Source organism: Strongylocentrotus purpuratus, unplaced genomic scaffold, assembly GCF_000002235.5.
Source record: "Strongylocentrotus purpuratus isolate Spur 01 unplaced genomic scaffold, Spur_5.0 spur5_scaffold_5, whole genome shotgun sequence".
Lineage (NCBI taxonomy): Eukaryota > Metazoa > Echinodermata > Echinoidea > Camarodonta > Strongylocentrotidae > Strongylocentrotus > Strongylocentrotus purpuratus.
Window position 1 is genome coordinate 27,394,861 of NW_022145611.1, and position 19,874 is coordinate 27,414,734.

Sequence of the window (19,874 nt, forward strand, 5' to 3'; positions counted from 1 at the left end):
GCTTTTTTAATTAAAACATGAATACTGGAAAGCAATGTCAAATAAGAACCATTATTGATTTGAATTGAATCGAAATTGGAAACTGTCTTGATTTTTTGAACAGAAAATAATGGAAATCAAGATAAAAAAACACTGACTTTGATTCGATTAAATAAAAACAAAAGATAGTTGTTTTAAAGCCTTTGAACACCTCTCTCTCTCTCTCTCTCTCTCTCTCTCTCTCTCTCTCTCTCTCTCGTTCTCTCGTTTTTTCTTCTCATTTCTTTCTCTGCGCCACGACGGCAAACCTCTCCCCTGTATTTTTGTGTTAGGGAGAGGGCAAAAGGAAGCAAAATGACAGCCATCTCATTGACCTTCGCAAAATCTTTAAAAAATGCTTTGATTTTAATTACATACAATAATTCTCGATAATCCTGCTTAATTTCTCTTTGTTCTCTATATTAACGGTTTCGTGGCACCCCCACTCTCAATGAGTTTAATTCCATTTGTATAAGCCGATCACATGATTACCGATTGCTAAGATGAAGCAGAAAGGCTTAAAGATGAATCTCAACTCACCCGAAGATTTATAAGTGTTCAAATAATCACGCTAGTCATTTACCGCGCCAAGCAGCTAGTAATACCTGAGCCAAGCCGACTAAATCTGCTAAAAATAACCGACTCTAATAAACGCCATTCGCTCGTTGAGTTCTTCGTCATTACGCACGCGAGTTGAAGGAGGCGAAGATTTTCTATGGATAAGACAAACTCTATTGCTCGTATAGGTCAGATTGCTTCCAGAGTTGTCAGATCGAAAGGAACACATAATACAGTTTCGATGTCTTATGTTCGATTTCTCTGACAAACTGGTCTAAGATCGAGTTGAAGACGGACAATTAATTAGAGATGGCCTCTCTTTGGCTTTGGGTTTTTGTATCGGCGATTTTGATGGTGAATGGAGGTAGGTAGTTTCCTTCAAATAATTAAAAGTTTGTATTATTGACTGAATGGTTTGACTGATGATGAATAGATGATTATAATCATCTCGACAGTTTGTTGAATCAAACATTCGTGACATCAATCAGTTAACTACGTGGATGACTTGATTACTTGATTCAAATAAATACCGATGCATTAATTTTGACGTTTGAATGTTTTTCAAACCAAAAAATATACATAAATTAAACGGGAAAAATAGCTCATCAGTTGTCGGTGGCAGGGGGCGGTTCTCCAACATTGATCCAGGCTTTATTTCGTCAAATTTTCAAATTGGGTTAGGGTTGCGATGGTGTTTTAGGTTTGGCATAGTATAGAATGGTTTCAGGGTTGAAGTTAAGATTTAGGTTAATGTACGAAATTTTCGCCAGAGCATGCGTCGTTCAACCGACTTGGGCTGCGTTCATGCTTAAATTTTGAAGGCAGAATGAGCGATCTGAAACGCTCATCGTAAACGCTCATCGTGATCGCAGTTCCACGATGCACTGTTCATGCTTACTTCTCTGGCTCCCCCAGGCAATTCTCAGTGTGTGGCCTTAATTGGTCTTCCAGCTGGATTCGCAAACCTTCACTGTGCATGCTACGTAGACCCACTAGAGGTCAGTGCGTTGACCCCATTTAAACGCGTTTACAAATTGTAAACGCATCTTTTTGTGAGTTTACGATCGGCGATCGTGATCGCCGTTTTTCGGTGATTCTACAAAAGTGAGCTAAGACGCAACCGTGTTTTAAACTAAACGCGTAACAGATGCCTGATTCTGGCCGTCAAAATCAAGCATGAACGCGCCCTTGGAGTGAGCTCACATTTGAGTGTTTTTATCAGTGGGGAATTTTCACGAAGGGGTGTCTAACTGTCTAAAATATAATTATGCTGTATTACAAATGTAAAGACCGTGTAATATTTTAGCAACCGTTGCCTCCTCTTCTGTACACTACTCAATGCCCTACCATAATATGAAAATGAATAACGTGGGTATAGTTTCGATATGCATGTAATTGGAGTTGAATTTTTTCTCATTCAAAGTGCTTGAGCCTTAAAGTTGGTGTACGACGTTAACTCAAGTTTTCATTTCCTCAACTGGCAATGTTTATATTTGCTTACATGCTATTTGAGTATGACCTGTATCAATTAAGTATAGGACTATGCTCCCTCGTAAAGATGTATTTATTCACTTGCAAAATCATCATGCCCATTCGCAAGTAGAGAAATATTATAATGTCTATTCGTGTCTTAACACGTATAATCTCTTAAACTGCAACGACGAAACCGATCTCGGGATGAACAACAAATGGTGCCATCTTTTTATAAAGAATTACGAGCAGACTAGGTTGCTTTTGTCCATCATGCAAGGTCATGATAAGATTTATCTTGTGTAATAAAGAAATAAGGGATACTGGTGTCAAATTCTAATTGATAATTAACATTAACCGCATAAATTTGTTTTAATATATTGTATAAACATTGGTCTCTCTGTACATCATCGATTACTTTCATATTGCTCTTTTTATTTCACAACTTTCACTCTCAAGAACTTCTGGTCAAGTTTTTTTTAAATGGAGGGGGAGTTTCCCTATCTCTACCATTATCTTACGTATTTAGAAACCACGGGAGCAACTCGAATTGTCCATAAATTATTCCTGATTACCAATATTAGCTTCGATGAATAGGCCATTTTCGTAATGTAACCAAATCAAATGTAGACGTCTTTGTGAAGCTTATCGATACGACTTATTTCATTTACCTGTTACGAATAATTGTACTTCAATAGACAGAAGGCAAATTGCATACATTACGTGCCGCTAGGTAGTACCATGTTTGTCCAACATAGCAACAAACAATGTATGCAATTAGCATTCTGACTATTGAGATAGTACATACAAACAACAACAGGTGATTGTAATAGATCGACGGTAGGCAAACGTGAATAATTTTTAATACATTTTGAAAAATGGTCTATTCATTGTAACTATAAATTGTTACAAATGAACGTGTTGTTGACAAAGAAAAGTGCACCAAATTTAAATTTATTACGAATGTCTTTTATTTCAATTTTGCTCATTCATTAGATACAAAGCATGTACTTTTTGTACTTGATGTAACTTTTTTTATGATAAGTATTTTCTATAGTTATTTCTCTTCAGAAAATATCATATTCAAAATCAAAATGATGTGGCAGAATATAGTGTATCGCAATCATAAAAGGTACATCTTTGTCTAACTTTGTGAAATTCTTGAAGGACTTTCTTTTATAAACTAAAATACATGACACGAAATACAATTCCAAATGTAAAAAAAAACTAAGCCCCCAAAATAACCACGTTCATTTCCTAATGCGTAGGGCCACCCCTTCGTCTTCCTTAATATAAGTGTGTCTTTATGATCATTGTAAATGTATATTTGTTGGTGTTTTTTAAATGACGGAAAATAAATACAATACAATACAGTTTACACTTCATATTTTGATCACATTTTGTATAGACATTGAGGACGATTTCCGTGGACTTTATGAGGTATACAACGACTTCCATCTCTATCTTGGCCACGTCGGTGAAACTACTCATGATCAGTATGAGACCGAATCGGTAAGGGGACAATTTGTTTACTTGTTGAGATCCGTCTGATTTTTTTAAAAAAAGGAGACACAAATAATTGACAGAAATTATATTTTTATGTTGAAGCTCCTTCTTAATGGCGGTCACAAGAAGTTGATAAGAGTTGCATCTCAATACAAATTCAAATTCTATCGAAGCGTCTTTGAAATCTATAAAATAGTCAAGCTTTGTTAGAATGGACTCGGGCCGCTTTTCATAATGTGAAATGAGGGTCGCTATTCATAATTTACATTGGGGGTCACTAATCATAAAATTGAGGGTCGCCATTCATAATACGCGAAATTCATGAAAAGTGACCCTCTTCTTCCATTATGAATAGCGATCCTTACGAATAATGACCCTTCTGAATAATTACCCTTTTCTCAAATTATGAATGGCGGTCCTTTCGAATAGCGGTCCTTATGAATAGCGAGCGGACCCTAAATTTAAATGATCATGATGCTGTAGTTATGTTTGAGATAAAAGATCCTGAGGCATCCTTCATAAAAAGTTGCGCTTAAATGCAACTCAAAAAAATAAATGCAATTAGGGATTCAACTAATCAGAATGGCATATTTAGGACTTACATTTGTTTTATTCGATTTGATTGATTTATTGTGCATTTAAACGCAACTTTTCATGCAATTAGGGCCTTGATTTGGCTATCTTTGTCGATCGAATAATCTTCAGTGATTAGATCTATCAAGTTCAAGACCTGAAGAAGCTCAAATGACCTATATTAATTACCAAAGTTTGTTCCTACTCATAGGTGTTTATCTGATTTAAACGGGCTGCGCGATTTACCTCCTAAAGATAACTTTAAAGGCTGAGAATGACCGTACTTTCTGAGAGAAGGCTATTTTGCCGTGTGTTACAGCTCAATGGCATAACTTGTACTTATTCGGAAAAGGGATAATGATAAATCATTGTGTTTCATTTTGTGCATTCATGCAGAGGTGAAATACATCTTTCAAGCTCTTTATTTGTAGGCTTCGTAAAGATTTGGGAATATAGGATCACAGAATAATTAGCAGGGATTATTCGATACCAATCTCATAAAGATATGACCTATGAAGCAATACATCTGATTTCTCAGTTAATGACGAGGAAAATAATACTGCTGAGTAGTTTTCTTATAAAATGAAATCTATGAGGGGTGAAAACTAAATCTGTATAAAAAACAGTTCTAACATGATCTAACTTTCCTTTCGTGTTCGTCAGGGTTCCTGTCAAAGTTTTACCTCACGAAAAGACTCACCTTGTATACATTAAGATGAATTCCTTTATTGTTGTGCTTTATGTGTTGATGGCCTTTAATATAAACTAAAGCAATCATGATGGTTGAGATTACGATGGAACTTTGACAAGTTGACTATCCAGGGTAACAGCTTCGTATCAATGAACAAATATACAAAGATCAATCCTGCAAAGATAAAAACAATCAGGCCGAGTTGAAGAAGGAAAACAAATTGTGACAGCCATACACTCAAATCTATATTAATAATACGTATATATTCTTACGTTATGAATACTGATAAAAAGGTGCTATACGAAGACTGTAATCAGTGACCCGCCCTAATTTTTTTTAAAGTACCGCGAGGTCTTAATCAGTTAAAGATCGCATTACATGTATTTTCCTTCTTAGGTATAGTGTAAGAAAATACAGAATAAAATTATGAAATACAAATATTCTGAACCCAAGAGTAGACTTTATAGGACTGATTCCTTACCGGCCAACAACAAGTTATTATTACACCATTTCGAAACTTGGATATCTGAAATATTATGTACATCATTTTTTCTAAACTTGCTTTTCCGCGTGAATGCAAACACTGTTCCCTGTTCTCAAACAATTGTGAACAACATGTGGACACCTCACGTGACATCAGAGACTAAGTTTTGTTCGTAGATTAGCAGAGAAGGATGATAACCAAGGATAAGATGCTGATAATAATGTATTGGATATGTAATCAAGTTACATAATATGTCAATTAAATCGCTGTAAAAACCGTCCTTTTGTTTAAAGATTCAGGACACAGAGGACAAAATCATAAATCTTTCTACGATTGTTTTTTGTTAATGTCAACTGAATCCAAGTATGTCTTGATGTGTAATTGCGCTCATTATTCCATGAATTTGCATTGAATATCATGTTGAATAAATTATTGGTTTCGAATCAACAGCACCCCTCCTTGACCCAACACTCTCTCTCTCTCATTGATGATTGATTGCTTCATGTATTGGAACACAAAAAATACATCTTACGGTTTATTTTTAGAATACGAAACAAAAAGCAGGGACACTTGAGCTGTTTTTGTTAGTTGTGATTATGGCACACTGTAGTACTTCAAAACACTTGCAAATAATAAAATTAAATGATTACGGTATGATAAGTTGCAATCATGTGATATCAATTAAATTTGACCTGTCATAAGCTATTTATTATCCTATTGTTTATTCGAAATTTCTTGAACGTCATAAGTTTCCATTCCCATGGTCACGATTTCGTGATGTCTTAAAATATCCCTATAACAAGAATATAAATCATCAATGTGGATGGAAAATGAAATAGTTGCCCGTATACCGGAAACAATCAGAAAGATGTAAAAAGTTTACATATATCTTAATTGGACTATATTAACGATGATTACACACCCCTCAAAACTCCCACTACCTAGTCTGTTTCCCTCCATCCAACTATTGCTAATCACGAAGAGGCTTACAAAGTTACGTAATATTACAGTCTGAATTGCTATTTCCTGATTATGATGTAATTTAACAGAATTTATCTTATACTATCTGTCAACTAAAAAAAAAAACAAGTCTGTAAGGCAATAACAATGGGAGCGTGGGTTCGAAAAATGTTGATAAAACTAATGTTATGTATTTTTGTAAAGAACATATAAAACATGATATTTCCGATGTAACATTATTTATGAATCAAATCCCTTTAATTTGTTCCCAAACAATCAAATTTCTAGGAGTAACCTTAGACGACGAACTATCTCTCAATTGCCATCGTTCCACTATATCTAGCAAATTCTCAAAAACTAGGAATTCTTTGTAAACTTCGTGATTTTTTACCACAAAAGGAAATGTATATGCTTTATAATTGTCTAGCCTTACCTTATCTTCAATATTGTAATATTATTTGGGCGAATGTTGGAACAACGAAATTGGAACCGTTACACAAATTACAAAAGAAAATGTTGAGAATATGTACAAAATCTTCCTTTAGATCCCTTTCCCGACCATTATTCTTCCGTTTAAAAACCCTAAATATATATGAAATACATAGATTTTAAATAGCATTAGTAATGTTTCGTACAATCCATAATATTACTCCTTGCAATGTTTCCCAAATGTTCACCATAAATAGATCGGTCTATTATCACAATACTCGCTCGAGTAATAAATTTCATTTATTATATGATGTATATGATGAAATTTGTTTTGAAAATAAAGAACCCTGTGGAAGGGGAAAAAAAAAAAAAAAAAAAAATCATTATCCCAAAGTTAATACAGAGTTTTTATTTAACCCATTAAGACACAGTGGTCCATGCGTGTGGAATAATCTCTCAGACGAAATAAAGAGTTCAACAAATATAAGTTCATTTAAAGAAAAGTTGAAAAGGGTATATATTGATAATTATTCAATTTTTTTTTCATTAAATTTACAATTACCATTACCCCCCCCCCAACCCTCCCCATATGATTGCTGGTGTTTGTTGATGTGCGTTAGTGATTAATCTGCATAATTTTGTATTTTGTTATTGCAATTGTTAATACTATGTATTTTTTTCCCTTTACTGGGAACTACTCCTTACAAGTTTTTATAAACTTTTTTGTAGTTTCCGTTTTTTCTCTTACTATGTATATTTACCATTCTTGTATATATTATAATATTGTTTTTATGCTTGAGAAAAATTAATAAACTGAACTGAACTGAACTGAACTGGGTCTTGAAAATAAATACATAATAATATATAACAATTTTTCATTTAGTTCATTTTATTGGCAAGAATTTCAATATTATTATCTTGCCTTTGTCGTGAGTTTCGTTCAGGTATTTTAGGACCCGTATAACCCCCCCCCCCCCCCGAAAATATACGAGATTTAAAAGTGTTGTTTCGGAATATATATGGAAGGTTATGAAATCGTTAGAATATGTTTAAAAAAATATTGAGAGGACCCTCTATTAAAAATAAAGTGATGATGAAAATTGTTGCCAAGTGGTTACAGTATACCAAAAGAGACGAGTTCAAACTCGGCCGGGATAAACACATAACACAAGAAGATAGATAAATAGTTTATTAGAAGTAGTTTAGTGTTTAAGATAAAGCGAATTGCAGTCTTTGATTGGTGTCTAAAAAATTATATTACACGGACACAAATTTATGAGCGGATTTTTCGAAGAAATATAATATAAAGATACAAATATGAAACTAGAAAAGACTACCCGAATATAGGCTGTCGGTTGCCCGTTTATTGGGAGTTTTCAAGTTCTGCAGCCATCAGCCACCGCCTCCCCCAAAGCGTACGCGTATATGATCTAGGGAATTTCGTAGTCTTCAATGAGGTTTCATGACCCAAGCTGAAATGAAAATTCTAATCTAATAATTACCACTGCAATTGTCATTTCTCTTCTCATTATTTGTTTATTTTCCAATTTTTAGTTTGGAATAGAATTCGATTGTCCGTCCTCTGTGGCACCAGAAAAACCAACATCAGGTTTGTAATTCATATCATCAAAACCCATAACGATTTAAGTTGGTTTGATTTAATTATTTACGCTGGTTTTTGAAAGTTTGGGAATTCAAAACCAAATCCAATCATAAAGAGTTTCAAAACATTTTGATTATAATGTTATACCCGGTAAAGTATTGAACAGTGATAAGCCACAAACCTAGCTGGACTTCATATCTGTTTTTGTTTGTAAATATCTATACGTATACATTAATTTTATTATCATTTTCACGATCGGATTTGAACTCCAGCAAAAGCAGAGATCACATAAAGTTTGTGCTTAAATATTTTATATGATTGGAAAATGAGATAAGATGACATATGTAGGTGAATATTATTTAATGTATTTCTTTAAATTCTCCTGATATCAACATGTCATAGTTTTTCATTTTAACCATACAATGTGTTTGCTATCTCCTTGACTAACACTTGAACTATCATCGAACTATAATTAAGATAATGTGTGATGATGTTCAGTTCATTGTTATAAATAATGTTGATAATGACTACAATCAGGAGCGGTTGTAGACAAATCTTCTTTTATTTATTTATTTATTTATTTATATATATATATATATTATATATATATATGTATATATATATATATTTTTTTTTTGGGGGGGGGGGGGAGGGGGCTCTGCCTATCTTGGGAGTTCGTTTTTCTACTTGTACCTCGCCTTAATTTATTTTTAAATTTTAAGATATTTTTCTGAGAGGGCGTATTTCGTGACATTTTATGACCGTAACAAAGTTATATATTTTTGGGGCAATAACGCTGGGAAAATCAATGCATTTCGATTTTCCCCCTCTTTTGTTTAATTACTTTAATATTAAGAAGCCTTGTTATGTAAAATTTGTTTATTCTCTCCAGTGCATAGACTTCGCCCGGGTGATTTCAATGTCATTGCTGCTGTTGGAGACTCTCTTTCCGTAAGAAGATCTTATCATTCATATATGGTAGAGTTTTGATGTGGGCTTATCATAATGGTGACGATGAAGGAGAGGATATAGGCTATGACGCTGGTTAAATCAGGAACCAGTTAGGATGTTATTTATGATAGTGAGGATGACAAACTCGGAAATGATGATGATAATGGTGGTGATTATTATGATGAGGCTAATGACGATGATGATGATGATGATGATGATGGTGGTGATGATGATAGTGATGATGATGATGATGATGATGGTGATGATGATGATAAGGATGATGAGGAGAATGATGGTGATGGTGATGATGATGATGGTGATGATGATGATGGTGACTGATGATGGTGATGATGATGATGGTGGTGATGATGATGATGGTGATTGATGATGATGATGATGATGGTGATGGTGATGATGATGGTGATGATGATGGTGATGGTGGTGATGATGATGAAGAGGAGTAGGAGGATGAATTGTATATATAATGAAGATTGAAGTAGCAGATAATGGTGTCTACCCGGTAGGATGCGAAAGTTCATGTGGTTGGATGAGCAAGTGTGCGCTTGTAAAATGGCGACTGGTTGGAATGCTTCCTAGGGAGTGGAGAATGTGCATACATTGTGTGCAGGTAAGCCTGAATCCGATGACTGGGGTAATAATCGGTGAAGCGCTTAGGCACATCGTTGTATCGATTTATTGAACGCTATATAAAAGCGGAATATTATTATTATTATGTTGTTTGATCATCATAAATTTGATGAAAAATAAATTCCCATACTTATATTAGTGCTGTTGATGATAGTGATACTATTGTTTTATCTTTTCGAATTTCAGACTGCGTATGCTGCTGATGCTTCAATTTTCTTGCCTGTAATGTTGAACTACTGGGGTGTGTCAGCAAGGTAACTTTAACACCGCTTTGATTTGTAAAAATAAATGGGTTGATTATAATTATATCCATGTTGAAATACAGCAATTATAATAGATGGAAAAGATAGATGACTGAAATCGTGGACGACATGAAAGGACGCTCATTATTTACTTGCCTGATATAGCAAAACCTTATGTATTCAAGATTCACCATTCGTTTTCATGGAAAGCAATGCTACTATCCAGAGGAAAGCGTTAAAGGGATCGTTTAACAATGTTAAATCTGAGATACACGGCCCTATATACGTCTTATCAACGTCTGTGATATGATGTAATATTGAAGCTCTAAACAAAATTGCGCTTCAAAATGATCAAGAAGTGCTTCAAAAAAGTAAAAATCTTCGAGTGACCGGTTTTACCATACTAATTTCCCCCAACAGATCTGTAGTTCCGCTTTATAAGCACGAAGTCTCACATGTATTTACGAATATTTTTAAACAGTGTAGATTCAAACAATTTATTGTTTCGTTGTAAAATTGGAAAGTTTACCGTCTTAGGCTTGTTTGGTATTTCAAAGGTTTACGTAGATCATAATACTATCTCTCTATTTATGGTTCTTTTGTTATCCAACCTATAGTATTGGAGGCGATCAAAGTGTATCTTCAGTTGGAACACTTCCAAGTGAGTCGTAATTAATTTTTCAGATATCTTGTTTTATGGTAACCGCATTCGGAACAGGTGAATCATGTGATGAAGTTTATTTGTTAAGCCCCTTGGCGAAAACAAGGGGAATACGGAGACATCACGGATAAAACCATAAAAGTCTTTTTGCTTTTGTTTCTAAATAAACTCAATTTGGTCACGAGATAAATGTTTAACATTGCCGCAATTGTCTCTTTATAAGCATGGGTAATGTATGAATCCTCTCTATTTACCTTCCCCCTCCCCTTACTCACGCATTTGCTCCCCCACTCTCCTTACCCCATTTTGTTGTTTTGTTTCTCTTTCCCTCGCTGCATCTCTACTCCCTTCTTTTCTGCTTTCCTTAACCTATCCCTGGTATTACATTCTTTCTTTCCGAATAACAAACACAGAAGTAATCAGAAAACGAAATGAAATATTGAATGATATATGTGTTTGTCTTTCCCTTTTATATTCGTAGATATCCTAAGAAAGTACAATCCTGATATCTTGGGATATTCTACCGGTGAGGGGATCGTCTTCACTCAACCCAAGAGTAAATCATTCAATCGTGCTGTCGTCGGGGCCAAAGCAAAGTAAGTCATAATATGAAGAATCTATTCTACTATTCCAATCTATTATTATGGGCTGTGAAATGAAATCAACCCATTGTGTCATTGAGTTACCCTCCCCCTCCCCCCTCCCCCTCTCTCTCTCCCCCTCTCTCTCTCTCTCTCCCTCTTTCTTATTTATACGGCCTCATTACAATTCGTCACCACTTGTTATCTTGTTATCATAACAAACTCCGGTCTGACATGCCGACATTTACCCTTCCCCTTTCCTTCCTTCCTGACATATATCCTTCCCAACTCCCGCAGAGGTCTGCCTAAGCAGGCGAGGAAGCTCATCGACGATCTCCGGGACCATCCCGACGTTGATATGGAGAACGACTGGAAGATCATCACCCTCTTCATCGGAGGTAACGACCTGTGCAGTGGATGTACGAAAGAGACATCAGAACCCCAGGAGTATCTCGCTTTTATCGATGAAGCACTGCAGATGTTTCATGATGAGGTGACGTTTTTATTTTAAAAAAAGTCAGGAATAAGGACGGTGCTATCATTTAATGAATATATTTTTATGGTCTAAATAAACTTGATATTCGTTAATTGTTCTTGCTCTACATGTTTCAATAATTGTGTTTATCTTAAGTTTGGTATCTCCAGTGCTTTAACCATATTTCTTTGTAAGGTTCCCCACAGGCTAAAAAAAGGACGTCACGTTTCAGTTAATGCACTTTGTAATGTAGTCCCCCTTTCCTTCTACTCCCCCCTTTGTATTGGTATTTAGGTTTTCTCTGCCTTTCTGTTCTCAACAATACAGTGTATATTTGTTAAGGGGTTGACGTTCATAAGGCTAATTGCCCTTTTTGTTAACCCCACATTCCCATAAAATTTTGTTTGCTCCTTCCCTTTAAATTGTTCTTGTTATCGATCTTATCTGTATATCATGTTTGAATGTTTTAATGTTTTTATGGAGAATGAACATAAATGAATTGAATTGAATTGAATTACCGAAATATAATCTAAGAAATAATAATTCGTTAGAGGGACACCCATCCGATGAAGAGTTATGACTATTTTCTTTTATATTATATAGAATACAAATATTTGGACAATGACGGGTAGTTTTTTTAAATTATGCATCCATTCCTTTGTTTATTCCTACCCATATACATGTTGTACCTGCTTATTTGTAACGCCATCAACAAAAATATGTTACTGGTAAATAAATACAAAACACATAACTAAATGAATAATGAAATATTGAATAGACTATACTATATGAATAAAAACTGATGTGATTTTTAATGACAGGTACCGAGAGTACTGGTAAACCTTGTTGGTGTACTGAATGCTTACATCCTACCAGATCTAGATGGAAGTCTCAAATGTGACCTCGTCCATGCGTAAGTATTCTTCATAAATATGTATAAACTTCAGAAACAAGAAAGCAAGTCATTCAAACATTTGGCGACCTTGGGGCTATGAGGGAATGAAAATTATGTGGCTGGATTTGTTTTGACTATTCAAAAAAAAAAAATTCTTTATACATTTGAGATTTTATTGAACAATTTCTTACATTTAATAATTAATTCTTGTCGATACACATAATTGATAAAGTGAAAAAAACTTTCGTAAATAAACGATTCCCAATATAGTACTAATAATGTATTTCTAATTCAGTAAGACGTCAACAAGAATAATCATACATTTCAAATGAATGACTCAATGTATGAAACATCCGATTTGGTCTTCTTCGTACAGAATTGTATGCGGCTGTCTCAACAAAGGTGGTGGCAGAGATGCAATATATGTTCGAGCAAAAGAATATCAGGTGAAGTATACAACAATTAGGTCTGTTCATGATTCAAAATGTTTCAGTTGAAAATTTACTAAAGCAAGGAACTTCAAAATTCCCTGAAATTAATCCAATAATAATTTTTGCATATTGTGAACAAAAGGCGTCTCCATATTTATTTCTGTGTAAGCATCAAGTGTTTACAAGTATATTATCCTTCAAAATATAGACTATCAATTATATATACTTTTGTATTTTCTCAGACTCTATTCTAAATTCCATGCCTAAATCTGTAAACTTTGTTCTTCTACAGAAAATAGTTCAGGAGCATATTGAAAGTGGAAAGTTTGACGACAAAGAAGACTTCACCGTGGTTTATCAACCCTTCTTTCACAATACCAGCATCCCAAGACATGAGGTAAATTTTAACATGAACTTCTCAAGAAACTTTAAAAAAATCATAGCTAGTAACATCAAATGTTTACCTTTGAGCAAATTTTAGCAAAATTAAGAAAAAGTAACTGGAGATTTCTATTTTATATATCGGGCTGTAGCTCATTGTCATCTTTAATAAAATTATTATATACCAAGACAATTGCCATTCCTGTCGGCAAATTCGTATTATTGTTGTTGAAAATGTTTGTAATCCATAGATTCTGTGTTCATATTGAAAAATACTTAGATCTGAGTGATTTACCCATTATACAAGTTTTCTCTTTGTATGTCAATGAAATACTTAAGGCTACATTGACATATATTTAAAGATAATTATGAGTGATTTTCCCTTACTTGAATTTATTTAAAATGATATATGGTAAAATTGCATTAAATATACTATGTCCCTTTTGCAGCCAACCTCAAATTCTGTAGAACTTTGCAGGAATTATGAATATGTCATGTATGTCCTATCTGTGAAATTAAATGTTATCAGTTTCTTAATATTCAAATTATGCAAGGAAACCCGCTTACTTGCTAGACTTCACTGTCAGACACTATTGAGTAACTGACTAGCTTTTTGTCTTCTTTGGTAATAACGTACATAAAATGAGCTGTAAAGGGTACATGAGCATTTGTGTACACCAATAACCTACTTCTTGTGATGGGCAAAATTAAACTGATTGAATCTTTGCGCAGCATAAAACGTATGACCATTCGGTACAATTGTCTGAAAACCAAGACTATTAATTATTGGCTCTATAGCTCCTAAGTCGATTTGACAACTAATAGTCGTTATTTTCCCACTTGAAGACATTTTCAAGCCCCACCTTTTTTTAGGAAAGTTCTAAAGTAGTATTATCTTTCAAATGCCGTTGGAATTTAACCTTTTCATTTTTTTGGCCTGCAAATGGGACATAGTACCTTTTTAAAAAAAAATTTAAAAAATTAGGGGGGGGGGGGTACACTGGACAAAGTTATATGTGACCTTGCTCTTGTTTGTACCATTCGTTACTCTAATTATTCCAAACGCCTCTCTGTTTGTACAATGACAGGATGGGTCACCTGACAGCTCTTACTTTGCTCCTGATTGTTTCCATCTAAGTCAGAAGGGGCAGGCAGCACAGGCTACAGCTAACTGGAATGGACTGGTGAGTTTTAAACACACGAAGGGAGTGGGGTGGTTTGAGATTGAAAGAAGAAGAATGAAAGAGTATGCACAGTTACGATTAATGAAGATGTTGTGTTTTTCTGATAGAAAAAAAAATTACAGAAAGACAGATAAAAGGAGAAGGGGGGGGGGTAGAGAGAGAGAGAGAGGGGTGCGAGTGACAGGGGTCAGTGGGATAGTTTTATGATAACCAAATTTAAAAAAAAGACAAGGGGAAAAGAAAAAAAATGCCTGTAATACTTTGCCACATTTTCGTTATATTTCCTATAGTATATTAAAAGAGCCGTTATTTTTTGCAGGAAAAGAAGAAGGAATGAAAAGAGGCATAAAAACAATGTGTCACATTGTGCATACTATAATGTTTCTAACTATAGATGGCGCTATACAACTCTCGAATTCGGCAAATGTTCATGGAAGTGTGATTATTTATTTAAAGCATATTATGCCCTAATATTGTTACAGAAGAACAGTAAACGTTTGATTCTAATGATTTACAGCATTTCTTTTTATCTAGATCAAGATCGCTGTCCAATAATACATGATTCAGGACAGTTTGTTGAAACAATATAATGTTTATTACTCCAGATGGCGCTATACCACTTTATTACATATTCTATACAAAACAGTTGAATATTCAACGACACACCTATTATTATTAAACAAACGCTTTAATGTAAAACATGTACAAACAAATACAAATGTGAAATTTTGACGAACATTATAGTGCTGATGCGATGGCTTTGGTGTTTTTTTTGTTTTTTTTAAGTGGGCAGGAAATGAATGCAGACGCTATTTATATTTCTTTTTAGGATAAAGATTGGGTCACAGTGTAATAAACAAATATATGAATGAATAAATTAATCTCAATTGTCAAAAAAAAAAAGATAGACACTTGACAGCGTCCTAGCAGTTACCCGCATAATGTATGATGTGTACTAATGCAATCTATTCATTCCTTGATTAATTAGATTTCAACATTCAACTGTTGTGGACATACCTTCTACGAGAAAGTGGTATAGCGCCATCTGTGGTTACAAGCATTATGTTATTTAAACATTATTTGTGGCTTACACCCAGTAAATAAGATCGTTTGATCGATCTGTATTGAAAAACAAGTCAGAAAAAAAATCACGAATATGTTTAAATGATTGAAATTTCTCCCAGGAAGCATAACATTTATAAAAAAACATTATGTTGTTCCAATAAACGATTATGAAATTATTGTTTTTGGGATGATAATGTGATCTCGATATAAAAGAATGGAATAAAATAATGAAAATCTGTGAACAATTGAACAAGTGAACAGTTTTCCTCTTTCTATAAATAGTGGCTTCATTCAAATTATAAACAAAAATATTGCATGTATTGCAATATGAATAGCTTCGTATTATCTTCGATTTTTATTAGTTTAGTAGTTTTCAAAATGATTTGTTTCTGTCTGGAGCGTGTATTGTGTATGCCATTCATGCCAACATATCTTTATAAATTATGAATGAAACATATCAATTTGAACCTTACATTTTAATCAGGATGCTGCACATTGTCTTTACAATTTTTTTGTAATTATATTCCTTCTTTCCCTTTTACAGTTTGAACCGGTTGGAAGCAAGCGTGTAGAATGGTTTCCGGGTGAAAAACTGAATTGTCCATCAAAGGTAGGCTGTTGTATTCATCTCAGTGCAGTAGCACAAGAAAGATTTATGAAGACTATAATAACTCCTTGCTATAAGGTTACCTTTTTAAAACATATTTTATATATATATATATATATATATATATATACACAGTATAATAGGATTATTGAAAGAGAAATCAGATAAGTCAAAATACAGAATGCAACAAATAGATGGGAGATGCAAGAAAATAAGAAGACGGCAGTAAAATGTTGAGGGAGAATTTCTTTTTCAAAGTAATGAACAATGTATTTCAGATTTCACAAAATAGATATAGCTCATTAATTTTTTAAGAATACTACCAAATTAAATGAATAGAATCTCTCTCTAAAATATATATGTATATATGTATATAATTTTTTTTTATATATATATTTTTTTTTTTGTGTGTGACATGGGCCCTGACTTTGTTATATCTTTTTCTGATTTTCATATAGGAATTTCCCTATATCTACACCAATGTTAACAGCATGCCGGGGGACCTACAGCATGATTATTCCCAGTCAGCAGTCGGTACAGACCAAGACCAAGACCAAGGCCAAACACTCTCTCAACAAACCCTCATCATTGCCGGAGTCATAGGCGGGGTCATGTTGGTGATCATCGTCGCTACCATAGTGGTGTCCATCACGAAGAAACGTCGATTGTCGCTAAATGCCTCCTACCAACGTCTATGATAGATTTTATTTGGTTGTACAATTGGTTTTGATATAGAGTCTAACTGTAATATATTATAAATCACGACATGTTGTAGTTTACATCCCCCTCCCTCATGGCACACATAATGAAATATTGTTAATGGGGGAGGGAGGGTGGGGAGGGGGTTAAATCATTATGAACGTGTAATGACGGTCAGTATCATCATTGAATTGAACTGACATTTATTCATGATCATGAGCGTACCCTTTCCCCCCGTTTTTTTAGGGGGGCAGCCTAAGCTAATGTGCTGACAAGTTTTACATGGATGGCATATTTGCCGAAGTAATGTTTAAAATAAGGACCATAAATCCATTCTTATCATTGAATTATCACTGTTGTATTCGTTAAATAAGAAGTTAGACAAAACTGACTATTTACACCGATTCCTTTGTGAAGCTGACCGCACAGGCAGAATCAATGTTTACTCTTATTTGCTTTTTTCATAGGATATGATTTACATGTCATTACCATTATTTCGCTGTTTAGTTAGTTTAATGGTGACAAATATAAGGCAGAACTTTGGAAAGTAAAAGTTGCGTCGAGGTAATCTAATCCTGTCGTGATGTCACCAACATTAAAAATATGTAAAACACTTTTGAGGGTCTTTCAAGAAACCCTCAAAAGATTATAATCTTTTAATATATTGTATCGCAACCTTATTGTACCGTCCTATACTATTATACTTCTTCGTTTCTATCCATTTTACCAAGTGTAGTCATAGCGTTCTTGTAACAAAATCAACATTCCATTATCAGACAGTATTATCATGTGAAATGGAATTGGGCTAATGAAGTTGATTATTTATGGAATAAATATCAATGTATTTTTGTAAGAAAATTTATGAAAAACAATCGTGTACACATTTTATAATGTTTTCCTGTCAAGCTATTGGTATAAAATGCTTAAAATCTTGTAAATGAGCAAAATATTGTACTAATACGGAACTTGTAATATCGTTGATTTTTTTCAGTGTAATGTTTTTCAGACTATTTTTTACGACATAGTCTTTCTCCATCCTCCCTCCTCTCTGTATCTGTCTCTCTCTGTCTCTGTCTCTCTCTCCCTGTCTCTCTCTCTCTCTCTCTCTCTCTCTCCATCTCTGCCTCATTTCTGCTATCTACCTTTGATTTTAACAATTTCTCTTCTGCTTATAATGCACATGATTTATATAAAAATATTACTTTCATCTGCTACATAATGTTTGTCATTTTTATTCATACGCAGCCTTCTCAGATATCTACCTGGTGACGTAATTTTGTTAAAAGAAAAATAATAAATGTGTGATGGTGAATAAAAATGTATATTATTCGAAACAAAACATTGCAATGAAGATTTATTATATGTAAACAGAGATTCATTAAAAGGTGATTTATATTTGGCCAGTAATGAGACTGATGACAATTCTCACTGTGTCAAGTGAAATCAGATCGGTGGAGAATCGACTGCAAGCTTCAATTGAGATATGGGAAAGACGAAAGATGGAGATTGATAAAGAGGGAAAAAAGGAACGAAAAAAGAGACGCAGAGATGATTATTGGGAGCAGGCACGTAGCCAGAGTTTGATGTTTGGGGGGGGGGGGGGGGCACATACATGTAATCGATCGAGGTAAAAAAAAAGGGGGCTCTAAAAAATTCAACGGATCTTGGAAATATTTTTTTTGGGGGGCACGTGCCCCCCCCCCCCCCCCCGTGGCTACGTGCCTGATTGGGAGAGAGAGAAAGAGAGAGAGAGAGAGAGAGAGAGAGAGAGATCAGGGGGTATAAGACGTGTCATATTTCAACATTGATAAGACAAAGCAGGGCCTGGATTCAAATTTCTCCCAAAGTAGAATGTCTTCTTCTTCTTTTTGAGCGATCCTTTGGCGGTACTATGTCCCTTTTGCAGCCAATATCGATTTCTATAGAACTTTGCAGGATTATGAATAATTATGTCACGTATGTTCTTTCTGTGAAATTTAAACGTTAGCAGTGTCCTAATGTTCAAATTATGCAAGGAAACCCGTTTACTTGCTAAACTTTACTGTCAGACAATATTGAGTGAGTGAGTGACTGACTGACCTTTTTTCTTTCTTTGGAAATGACATTCATAAAATGAGCTGTAAAGGGTACATGAGCATTTGTCTACATCGATAACCCAAATCTTGTAATGACCGAAATTAAACTGATTGAATCTTTGCGCTGCACAAAACGCACGACCATTCGGTACAAGGGTCTGAAAATCAGGCTATTACTTTAGTGATTGCAATCACTAAAGTCGATCCAACAACTTAATTAGTATTATCTTTTAAATGCCATTGGAGTTTAACCTTTTCATCTTTGTTTTACTGTAAATGGGACAAAGTACCTTTAAGAAATAATCAAAGAAATAATTAAAACGATGAAAGCAGACAGAGGACTTGTGCCGCATAATTACTTTGAAACAAAAGTATGAAGGAAGAAAGGAGCGGACATGGACCCATTATTGGAAGGATCAAGAAGATGACCATATATTGAGAAACGTCATCTTGAATCACCTTGTCGTCTTATTTGTCTTTCTTGCATGGCACAATAAATCCTAAATTATAATTTGATTGGATTTTATTCCCACATCGGATGGAATAGTAGTATTAGGTCGGAATAGATTGGTGCCTTTCGGTCTTTCCCATTTCTGAAAAGTAGTATAATTATGTAGGTGTATTATGGTTTATAAATATGGGGAAAATATAAGATTGACGGGCTGTTTATATATCTTGTTTTAAAGT

At 34.3% G+C, this 19,874-nt stretch overlaps 1 protein-coding gene across 1 annotated transcript; it reads left to right on the forward strand.

Moving 5' to 3' along the window:
• The first annotated feature begins 634 nt into the window (after positions 1-634).
• LOC100892711 (phospholipase B1, membrane-associated) lies at positions 635-18,451 on the forward strand. The gene is made up of 14 exons (XM_030999764.1): positions 635-940; positions 3,455-3,558; positions 8,244-8,298; positions 9,185-9,243; positions 10,078-10,145; positions 10,751-10,794; positions 11,276-11,390; positions 11,673-11,868; positions 12,672-12,763; positions 13,122-13,191; positions 13,469-13,573; positions 14,646-14,741; positions 16,351-16,416; positions 16,872-18,451. The coding sequence occupies exons 1-14, from the start codon at positions 886-888 to the stop codon at positions 17,109-17,111; spliced, it is 1,365 nt and encodes a 454-aa protein (XP_030855624.1). The 5' UTR covers positions 635-885; the 3' UTR covers positions 17,112-18,451.
• The last annotated feature ends 1,423 nt before the right edge of the window (positions 18,452-19,874 follow it).